Source organism: Sesamum indicum, unplaced genomic scaffold (genome assembly GCF_000512975.1).
Source record: "Sesamum indicum cultivar Zhongzhi No. 13 unplaced genomic scaffold, S_indicum_v1.0 scaffold00124, whole genome shotgun sequence".
Taxonomy (NCBI): Eukaryota; Viridiplantae; Streptophyta; class Magnoliopsida; order Lamiales; family Pedaliaceae; genus Sesamum; species Sesamum indicum.
The window spans coordinates 1,713-13,931 of NW_011628051.1; the positions used below are offsets into that span (position 1 = coordinate 1,713).

The window sequence follows — 12,219 nt, forward strand, 5'->3', positions numbered from 1 at the left end:
AACATATACTAAGTATGCATACAAATTTACCTTCAAAATCAAAATATAAAACAAATCAAAACTAACCAAAAATCTAATTTCAACAAAAATACATAACTATTACATGATTACATCAACAAAACAACTCCAATAGTTGAAAAATTACCCAGCAAAATGCTGAAAATTGGCAAAAATACGACTGTTGTTGGCGAAGAAGGAGACAAAGACGTCGTCGGCGTCTAGTGGGTGGCGCAGCAGCAATGAAGAAGGAGGGTTCGTCTGGTCGGCACAGCAACGGCAGCAACAACGGCGCAAAAATGGGCAGCAGCAGCTAGAAGAAAGGTTTCTTTACTTGGAAGTTGGAATACCGAATACCCGTCATGTACCCCTTTTAGAAGTGAATTACAAATAATAGAAGTAAATGAATTCCGATTAATTCCTTTTGAAAATATAATTATAATACTAATATTTCAACGACAAACACATAAATAAATCATAAACTTAACAATTTTATAACTAACTATAGATAATATATTTACTCTTAAAAATATATTTGTACACATGCATCGCCCGGTAAAAGTATTACATTGTGTAAAATTTGTGGAACCAATCTTCTAGAATTTACAAAATTATATTTTGAATTAAAGTGCAATTGAGGCATTTATGAGGGTACAAATCAAGTGATGCATTAAGGGTAAAACAAGAGAAGGCTAGAATAGGAGGTGGTAATTTACCCTATATTTGGATGAAATGATTTGGAAAAATATTTTCTAATAACTCAGACATCAAATAAGTTTGACATTCATTACAACGTTACAAAGTAAAATTCAAAAAGACAAAAATTTGATACCATCTATAACATGAAATTTACCAAGTTCAAAAGATTTATTATTATGAATTTGAATTTCATGACTCCAACGTTATCAATCCAAATACAGTCTAAACGGAAAATCTCAACTTCCACACTGTACATGATGTGGAACACTCGAGACCGGTTGCCCCGATGCGCCACTGAGAATTTTGCCAATATGATGGTAATTTTAGCTGATACCTGCTGCTGCATGCCCCATTGTTTAGGAGGACAAGCTGTACTTTACCCTAAAGCTCGACGGCAGATGAACCATACCACAGAAAAAAATACATCAGCCATCAACAAGTACTGTTACTTGGAAAAATTAATTGGAGCAGGCAAATAATTCCCAGGAATTGCGATGACAGATTATCAGCCTCCACCTGATGAAAGTTAATATGTATTCTACAAGTTTTTTTCCTTTCCTTACAGGGTATAACAGTTATCTTTTGAGAAACATTAACAAAAGAACTGCTCACTAATCATTCAGCCAATAAAGGCAGCTATCTAAGTAGGACAAAAACTTGGCTCGGAATTCAGTCATGTAAGAGATTGGAAGCAAAGAGGGAATCAGTTCTCAAACACATAATTAGATACTGGATTTAGTTTGTCATGTCTCCATCAACGCTCATTGCTTTTGCATTTAAAGTATATGGTACTGCTGGACCTGTGGGCTCTGCGAACTGGGGTCCAGAGGACTTGGGTTCGCCTTCAACAAATGGATTTCTTGGAGGAGCTGGGCGGTCCACTTCCATAGCAGCTGTCCTTGGCGGTGACGAGGGCTGCACATCAACATCAGGGTAGGCTGCCTTAAATCTTGCTCGCAGCCCTTCATCTACCAACCGTACTCCTTGCAACTGATTACCAAGTGATAACCACCTGACAGCCAAGACTGATCTTTTGAGAAGCTACATATAAAGGAAATAATTTACACTTAAAGCTCCAGTGAAGCTTGTAACCACGCCTATTTGAAGATCACTTTTTTGAGAAAGCCTCTAATGTATCCTTCTTAGATATATCTCAATTCACATGTGTGTATCACATAGGAATCAAACAGGAGATAGAGCCAAGAAAGAGTGGGCAGAAGCAGTGGTGATAAACACTTTCCAACAGTTGAAGTGCCAACGAATATTTAGCAAAAGAAATATATCAATGAATGGACTTATGGTAAGTGACATGGAAGAAATGAATGTGAAAAAAGAAGGAAGAGAATGGGATTTTCCAAATAAGACCATGTTACTGGACTCTAGGGTGATATGCATAAGTTTGTCAGACATAACATGCCTATTGATCCAACAAAATAAGTATGGAGACAACTGAATCACACATGGCCAAGTTGTCAAGTATGAGCACCAGTACAGCAAACGGATCAATAAAATGCCTAAGTTCGTACTTTCTGCTAAGATGTTATTAATTTTAGAAGACCAGCTTTACTTTTCCCTTTGCATATTTCCCTTAACCAAATTTAGAACAAACTGAATAATTATGATATAAAGCGAGTCAAACACCTAAGTCAATAACCACTATGACCAAATTCCGAGGTCTAAGTTTACAGTCAACCTGTCTAATGGGAGCCATTCCCGAGCCTGATTATAGTAGGTTTCCCATTGGTAGAAAAAGTCATGTTGATGGAAGTTTAATACCAACATAAATTTAAGAACTCAATCACCAGGTCTAAATTCAGGAACAATATGATATAGCAAACAAATAGTCAAAAGAGCTGCAATATGTCCAGGCCCTCTGAGATCAGGTCAGTTTATGCACAACAATACAGAACAAAATCAAGTTCACGGTGAACTAGATGTTTAAAGATATGAGGCTTAGGTTCTAGTAAAAATTTTGTTAAGCAAATATATTAAGTTCAGAAATGTCAACATCATTATGTCATTTTTTCTATAGTTATTAATCAAGTGATATTGATAGTAGCAACAAGGTTGGAGATGCCCCCATGATTTTCCCTCCAAAGGGAGCTTTAGGGTTGAAGTTGAAAAGTCAAGGGCTCTGTTTGGAGCTATTTTCGAGGACGTTTGGTTTGTAAAAGCAAATTTGAGTTTGAGATATTTTGGGTAGTATATGGGAATATTAGTAATGCTTTGTACTGTTTTCTGATATTGCTGAAAAGTGCTAAAAATGGATGAAGATGTGTTTGATATTGTTTTCAGAATAGATAAAAGTCGCAATATATGCCAAACCATGTTGCAGTAGTGCATATGTGCTTGTAATTATATATAATATACAGATTATCATCACGAGAACTAGAAGCCTAAGCTTAGCTCCGAAACATAAGTCCTCTTTTTAGTCATTAAGAACCAAACAAAGTATTTTTTTTCAAGATAAAGTCAATTAGCAAATTGAGCTGTGTCACTTGCAGAGCAATGTGGTGTTCATGCCCTTGTTTCTGTAGAGTTAGCTAGATCAGTTTATAGGCGTATATCTTCATCTTGTTTCAAATCTTCGATCACCATAACACATGGATTCCTGCTCCAGTAAATATAACCCAGATATTGACTCGGATAGCTAATTGGGATTGCTGGGGACTTTCCACAAGGTAAATTCGGGTTTTTGCCAATAGGAATTGATTACGTAAATACACTTCTAAACGAAACTACATCCCTTTAATAAAATAATTTTGGGGAAGGAAAGGAGAGCTAGACGACATTTCTCAAGCCAGTAGAAATACACAAGTAGGTTTTACCAGAAAGCAAATTTTAACATCTCTCAAGCCGCTTCTGCTCTACCTCCAATTTCCTGTTCTCCACTATTCTATAGTACCCTCGCAAACTGATTCAGTTGTACAGTTAATAAATCTGGAATGAACTCAGTTTGTTTGACTGTTTGTTTGTCATTTAAGATTATTCCCATACTGAAGACCTGCTGATTGAGTTTGTAGATAAGATATGAAGGAAAGAACAAAGGACATCAACATAACTTATGATTTTCCCTTAATATATATGTAAGCTTTGAGGTGTCCAAGCCCATAATTCATCAACCCCCATGATAATACACTATATGAATCCTTTCAAATCCTAATGAACAACTCTCTTGGTCAGAGTAATTAGTAAAATCGTATTCCGGTAATTTTTAAAGGGCATAGAAATCCAGTTCAGATTAATAAACAGTTTAACGACCTTTAGTTATCTTCACTAAACAAATACTTTCCATAGTTGGAGCTTGGAAGAGTAATCAAGAGAGCATACCCAGCCTGTACGTTGTGCATCCTTGCAAATAACTCCAGCTTTCTTGTCCTGGGACTTATCCTTTCCAGCATGGGATACATCTATAACACATCAAGCAAGTGTTAGGCACAAATGTATTCGGAAAATCCAGTATACTCTAAATTGGAGAACTATGACAAAAGGGTTAATTACACTTTAACTGATCACTCTGGAAAATAGGCAGTTCAAACCCCCACCCCAAGTCAAATGCTATCAAGTTAGTTTGTTGTACTCGGGCGATGAATGGTTTAAATACCGTTTTCAGTGTTGGGATTGAGAGAATGCTCACAAGCATTTTATAACAGGTTATGTAAATTTTCAATTAACAGAAGCCAATTCCCCTTCTTACATCAAGGATGTGAATAACTAGAAAAAAAGAGTACCAAGCTTTTCCTTCATTTTCTATTTCAACTTTTTCCCAACTCTTGTTTTTTGACTAGTTCATTTTTGGTGATTTTTCAATAGTCATCATGTTGTCTTGCTCCAATCAAGAAGGCAAATTCCACCTGTTTAGTAAGACATGATCCTTTGTTATAAAACCTTATTACCTAATTTAATTTCGTAAAAATTCTGGCAATTGAAAAATGGATTCAAAAAATAAGATTAATGCAATTAAAAAGGAGGAACCATGTTCTTCTGTGGCTTTGATCCAACCTATGAGTTGAAAATTAAAAATGAAAATAATGAAATTTGTATTATGTCCGCACATATGCAATGGGTGTATCTTACGTTCAAATGATGCTGAATTTATTCTGACGTGGATGAGTACCTGTATATGTTTACATCTAATGTTGATATTCCACAATGAATAGTAGACATGTTAAGTACATATAATATATCATATTATAACTAAAACCTTACTTCTTCAATAGATTTCTTTATATATGTATATACACACACGTATACCTGTATGTAAACACCATAGCTTTAACATAGAACCTAAAATACAGAATTGTTCTAAGTATATCAACCATTTTCAGATATTTGATTATAAAGTAATAAAAGTGAAGGGGGTCAAATAGTACACATTAGGGCAATCCAGCGGACAGAGGGAAGTTAGGTTAGTTAAGGAGGTTAAGAGTGGTTAGTTAAGGAGGTTAAGAGTGTGACTTGAGGAATAGTTGATGGGAATAGTGTATTTCATTCCAAAGGATGTTCCAGATCCATGTACTTTAAGAACTGGCGTATTAGCTCTATAAGAGGAAAGATACATATTAAGAAATAATCAAATGCAAGCAAAGAAATGTTGAGAGATGAGCTTCTTCAGTTCCGTAACTGTACTATGAATAGTAGCACGTCCACTAACCTCATCTGGTTTACGACTTGTTTCACGAACTTCGGCAACAATGACATCAGTGTCAATATTTCTATTTACTTCAGGATTACCCTTTACTCCAACAAGGCAATGCTCCTTGCTGTGGTTGAGCCAATGGCCAGTGCGACCTGTTCTGATAATTCGCTGAAGTTGATTGGTCTTCACCCAGATGATCTCCTCTACGCGCTTGTACCCCCAAAGTTCCAGACTGCTCAAGTGTAAAATTCGAAGAAACCAGACATGAATTTACTCTCTATGCAAGAGAATAGAACAAGCAACAGCACCATTCTTTAATCACTGTGAATATGAACACTCCCACATCATGCAATAGTCTAACTATTCCAAAACTTTACATGATAGAGGTCCTACTGCTTAAGCTTTTACATTAATGAATCTACTAATAAACACAGTGGCATAGATTTTATCAGACATCCATCACTTTTCAGCCAGATAAGTTTTCCTAGTAAAAGAAGCAGCTGGGGGTGCTTTCATGGTTGAAGGTAAATCATCCAGTAATCTCATTCTTGTTAAGTTAATAACATAGATCCTCCAACCAGTAGTATTAAGGCCATTCAGTAAAAAGTACATCATTTTAAGATAAAGAAGAGGCATACCATTCCCGTCCAAGTTCCATTGCACGTCCAGTAACCCAAAGAAATATCAGACCATCAGTTTGTAATGCAGGAACATTAAGAGTGCGCATCTCATCATCAGCCATAGTTCCATAAGGCAATTCCATATGAATATCCCAAGGAGGATCAGCCATTATAACTCCAAATTGCCCTAAAATATCCATTCGAAATGAACGTATGTCACAGTTAATCCATTGTGGCTCTCCAAGCTCTACTTCCGAGCAATAGTGAGCACTTTGAGGCTTCAATGGCTTGGGAGGGGGTAAAGTAGCTTGACCCATCATCATAGGTGATACGTCCGGAGTTGAATCCAGCTCATAATGGACATACTTGCATGTCTATCATCAACACAAGTATCAGTAATTTGGTTTCAACATGTAGCCAAATAAATCTCAATAGGAAATGAAATAACAATATAAGCGTACCTTCATGTGACGGCAGGTATCAAGAAATGAACAATCCCCCAAATTCACATCAGTATGTGCAGCAATTATACGCCGAAAATGAACCTAAATCAAGTGAAAGATTTAGTAGATACAATATAATCGAAGTCACTTCTAGAATCTTTGTAGTGAAAAGGGTATATGTAAGAAACAAATCATCCAGGGTATTCTATAATATTATACTGAAAATAAACAAATGATTGACTTCATCTACAGTAATAAGAGAGATTTCCTCCAGATAAACCCCCTTCACCAATAGAGACAGAAAAATAGCTCTACACTCACCTTTTCACAAGCAATGAAGGAACCCGATTGACGTCGGCAATCTTCTTTTGTTAATGCGGAGCAGTATTCTTTCACTTGAGATCCACCTTTGCTTTTGAACTAATACAAAATCGCCAGAATTTATAGTGATAGTTAGATTGATACCTGATAGACCAGCAACAAGTGGCTTCAAGAATGGCAAACAGTATGTATATGCTCCGTATAGACAAGAAAATGCAGAAGATAAAGATCCCTCTCTATGCGCATTCTAGTTATCATAAACACGCTATGCAAGTGAATTAAGTAGAAATAAATGAAAAGCACAATAAAATAGATTACTTTCTTCAAACAAACACATACTTTAGCAGCGACAGCAGTTTCTTTAGCAGTAGGCCGGTGGATGAGGTCCAAAAGCTCCTCTCCCGTTTTTGACTTCTGCATTTCCTTAAAACTCTTCTTATTCAATAAAGCCTCAAGATCCTTCATATCATCCTCCTCCGTCCTCGGTTTTAACGCAAGGGCATTTCCTCCCACACCTTGCAGCCCACTGGGGGCCATTAGAGATGGCCTATGCATTGGGGGCGGCACCCCCACACCTCTTGGCACCCCTATCATCCCCATCCCTCTCGGCCCAACACCCCTTGGCCCCATCATCATTGGTCCTCCCATCCACATATCCTGCATTCCCCTCCCAACACCAAATCCACCTCCACCAATCATATTCAGTTATCCTATTCCCATCATTGGAGTTCCCCTCATTCAACTGCTTAGTTTCCGGCAACTCTTTCAAAAGCCTAGTCCTATCAATGTTCATAACTATCACTCTTGACTTCCCACTCACAACAAACTCCTCTAAGTCCAGCCCACCATTATCCTCCGCCATGGACCTTAGCGCCATCTCCACTGCAAGGATTGCCCCCGACTCCCCACCCAACTCCCTCAATGCTGCCCTCTCAGCCACCGTAGCTGATGAATCATTCTCCAATTTCCTCAACACTGTCGAGGAATCAATCGGATTAAACGGCACCCTCTCTAACAAACAGACTGCCACCATCGACCTAACAACAGAAAGTGGGCCACCATTCTCCTCAACCAAAGCCCTCTCACTCTCTCTAGGTGAAGGCCTCGAGAGAGCGGCAGAAGAAGTGACTTTGGAGTTCTCTAACGGAAATTTGGATACATGGGCTTTGCTTAAATTGGGTTTGGATGGGAGAATTTGAGCGAGGGGGGTAAAAGGTTTGTCGTTAATTCCGGAAATGGCTTTAAGAGAGAGGTCGAGAGAGGAAACGAGGTCTGGGACCAAGGATTGGAGGGAAGCAATGAGGTCTAGGTGCGTCGTGTGGAGGGTATCCATACGGGATTCAAGCTGCCGCCTCATCTCCTTTATTGCTGAAATTGAATCTTCATTCCCTTCTAAACCTTGACCCTCCATCCCTTGTTACTTCTTTCAACTTGCAATCTCTAACAAGTGTTGTATTTCTGGACCATGAAAAAGATGTGTGTGTGTGAGGATTCGTGGAGGTTTTGCCTGAAATCAAAGACGGTAGAACTGAACGAGGGAAGAAGAAAAGAAAAGAGTGATTACTTACACAGCCCTCCCCTTCTAGTTATGGAAAATTACAAATTACCCCCATCTTATTATTAATATTGCTCACACATGTTGATGCCCGTCCACTTCCATTAATTTTGGAAAAACATGCAATCAATCTCTTGTGATATTTACCGTATTTGAAAAATCAAAATACAAAAAAAAATATTGCAAATAAAAATATTTGAATTGAAATATCAAAATTAATTTGCCCACAAATACCCCCGCCTTCCACGAGACTCGTTCATAAATATATGCTGAAAATTTAATTTTCAAAGTGAATGAGTCATGAAAATGTGAATCAACTTTATTAAGCTGCAATTATCATATATATCTATATCTATATCTATACCAATACTATATATAAAAGTATGAATCTCTTGTTGATAAAAAATGTTTATATTCTTACTTAAATAATCTTTTAAATAATAAATTCAAATTAGTTCTAGAAGATAAAATTCTATCGAAGAATTACTAAGAATCCTAATTCTTCTAAACTACTTGGACATTAATAATAAATATATCCAACTAAAATAAATAAATAGAAAAATAATATTTCTGAATAGTTTTTAGAAGCTATTTTTAAATATTAAAAATATTAATTTAAGCACAGTAAAATATAAAATGAATAGCATTAGAATAATATATAAAATACTAATTCAAACTTCAACAACTATATATATATATAAAAGAATAAATATCATGAAATTTAAATAAAAATTATCAATCTTATTAAATTAGAAATGCTTTTGAAAAATTTAAAATGGGTCACTTTAACTAATCGATTTTAGAAATAATTATATTAATTTTTGGTTCCATATGCTATTATCTTTTTTAATTTAATCCTATTTATTATGATTTTCTCATATTGTATTCTGAAAGTTGAAAGTTTTTCAATTTTAGTTGTCATGTGCATTTTTCGACCAATTATTAAAGGAGTCGTTAGCATTTTTTATTAATTTATAGGGGCTTCTTCAATTTAGTCCCATTTATCGCGATTTTCTCCTATTGCATCCGATAAGTCGAAAACTTTCTTAATTGTACTTTAGCATTTTTTGTACACCAATTACATGACAAAATTCGATTTAAATAATTTTTTTTGTACATATATAGAAATTTGGATTATTAAATGTGAATGAATCATCATTGTATGAATCTATTTTTTTCTATTTGTAGTGGCACTCAGTCTATGTTGATAAGTATTGGAATTTATATAGTATGGTAGGGTGTATGTATTTATTGTATGAGTTATATATATATAAATTATTTTTTTGCCCTTATAACTGAATGTGTATCAACAATATATACATCAATATATTTGAAAATTATTTTAGAAACAAATATAAGTTATTTTTCAAAACCAAAAAAAAGCAATACAAAAGTTAATTAACTCTTTAATGGCATAAAGTGTATACGACAATTGATCTTAATATGATAAAACAAAGCAAAATTTTAAAAATATTAATATAAAAAACTTTATTTGAAAAAATAATAATTCTTAAAAGTAAGTAATTTGGACGTAAACCACGTTTTTGGTAAAATCAGTGTATGCTATAAATTCTATATGTTCAATAAACGTATGATTTTAGAAAGAGTTAAATTTCTTTTGATCTCTTGTGATATAAAAAAAAAATCAAAAAGCCCCTTATAAAAATTTAAATATAAAAAATCACCCATATATTATAAACAATGATTCATACAGCTTTATGGTCAACTTGGACTTATTTTTTTAAAGACAATAACTAAAATGTCCCTACATATATATGAAAAAATTTTATATTTATAAATTATATAAATTTGAATTAAAATATATCTATAATATTTGTAATATATAAAATTAAAATTTTTATACAGAAAAATTATTTTTTTGGTCCATTAAATATGTCCAATATTAATTTTAATTCGATATCATGTCTAATTTTTATGAATTAAGTTTTAAAATTAATAAATTTTAGTCCTTTAGTGGCCCAAAATTTTGATTTTTATCGAAAACATGACATGGCATGTCAGTTAAATATTTTTTGGGGAATTTTAGTTCTAGGTGGCCCTAAAAGATGAGTTAGACGTCACATTGGATACAATTATATTATATATATTACTATAATTTATAAAAATAAAAATATAATTTTAAAAAAATAATAATCACTCCCCTTCCCACCCCCGAGTCGGAGTGGCATCGCGGTCGAGCTCGAGCTCGACACTCGACTCAGTGATTTCGAGCTCGAGCTCGAGCTCGATTACTCGAATTTTTTCCAGAAATTGCAGCAGAGTGGAGGTGGGAAGGAGAGCAATTTTACAACCTTGCATACAAAATTTTTCAGAAATTTTGCTAATATACAACATTACAATTCTTACAAAAGCAAACAACAACAACTAGAATTAAACAAATCATTGTCCCCTGAAAACACACCCAAAATCAAGAAAAAGAATTAAACAAGATGCTAAAAACCACACCCAAACCCAAGAAAAAGAAGAATAAGTAAAATGCAACAGAGAAATAAAGATTACCTGGAAGCCGTACTCGTCGCCGTCCTCGTTGCCGACCTACCGTCCTTGTTGCCGTGAGTTTGGATTTAGGGTTCTAAGAGATGGGTTTGGGGAAGAATTGAGAGAGGAGAAAGAATGGAGAAGAAACAGAAAGAGAGAAAGAAAAAGGATGAAGAAACGAGAACAAGAGAGAGAAAGAGATGGGTTTTTTATTTTTAACTTTTTGTATTCTTCTTCTTCTTTTTCTTCTTCTTCTTCTTCTTCTTCTTATTATTATTATTATTATTATTATTACTACTATTATTATTATTATTATTTTAAATTATGAGATCGAATCATAAAATTTTTACATAAATTTAGTTGAAATTAATATATATTCACAATTTGTAAATTTTATATATTTATAAATTTAGTATAACATTGATATAACTATCATCTTATATTATTAAAAAACATGTGTTATTCAGGTCAAATCGTTAGATATGATAAACTTACAAAAAAATATATTTGGTAAAGTTTTAGATTTATTGGATATACGAATGTCGAGATATCGTACTCGAAACATAAGAGTAATCATTCAAGACGATGTATCGTTGAATTAGGCCATACGATTTTAAATCATACCGTCTGATATGATCTAATGGACACAGTGTTGTATATATTTAAATTTCGTATGAATCAGGTGCCCGAATTTTAAGATATCTTAATTATTGATTAAACTTTTTAATCTCATTATATATATAATAAAATAATAATTGAAATTGTTCAACCATTATTATTATTATTATTATTATTATTATTATCATTATTATTATTATTATTATTATTATTATTATTTTAAATAATGAGATTGAATCATCAAATTTTTACATAAATATAGTTAAAATTAATATATGTTCACAATCTACAAAATTTATGTATTTATAAATATTAGTATAACATTGATATAACTATCATCTTATATTGTTGAACAACATGGGTTAATCAGGCCATCAAAGTTCAGATCAAACCGTTAGATATGATAAAACTTACAAAAAAATACATTTGGTAAAGTTTTAGACTTATTGGATATACGGATGTCGAGATATCGTACTTGAAACATAAGAGTAATCATTCAAGACGGTATATCGTTGAATCAGACCATGTGATTTTAAATCATACCATTTGATATGATCTAATGGACACAGTCTTGTATATATTTAAATTTTGTATGAATCAGGGGCTCGAATTTGAAAATATCGTAATTATTGATTATATTTTTTAATCTCATTATATATATAATAAAATAATAATTAGAATCGTTCAACCATCATCATCGTCATCATCATCATTATTATTATTCTGGTTGTTGTTATTATTATTATTATTATTATTATTATTTTTAGATTAATTCATAGCAATTACTAAATTTTGACATAAATTTATAAATAATAAAAAATTATAAGT

At 33.5% G+C, this 12,219-nt stretch overlaps 1 protein-coding gene across 1 annotated transcript; it reads right to left on the reverse strand.

Annotated features, from left to right (window-relative positions):
- Window positions 1–845: 845 nt before the first annotated feature.
- Window positions 846–10,961, reverse strand: LOC105179105 (N6-adenosine-methyltransferase MT-A70-like). The gene is given in 9 exon segments (XM_011102699.2): window positions 846–1,708; window positions 4,027–4,106; window positions 5,351–5,567; window positions 5,974–6,329; window positions 6,417–6,500; window positions 6,720–6,818; window positions 7,059–7,419; window positions 7,421–8,226; window positions 10,795–10,961. Coding segments are annotated over 8 exon segments (2,184 nt in total). The 5' UTR covers window positions 8,131–8,226; window positions 10,795–10,961; the 3' UTR covers window positions 846–1,431.
- Window positions 10,962–12,219: the final 1,258 nt, after the last annotated feature.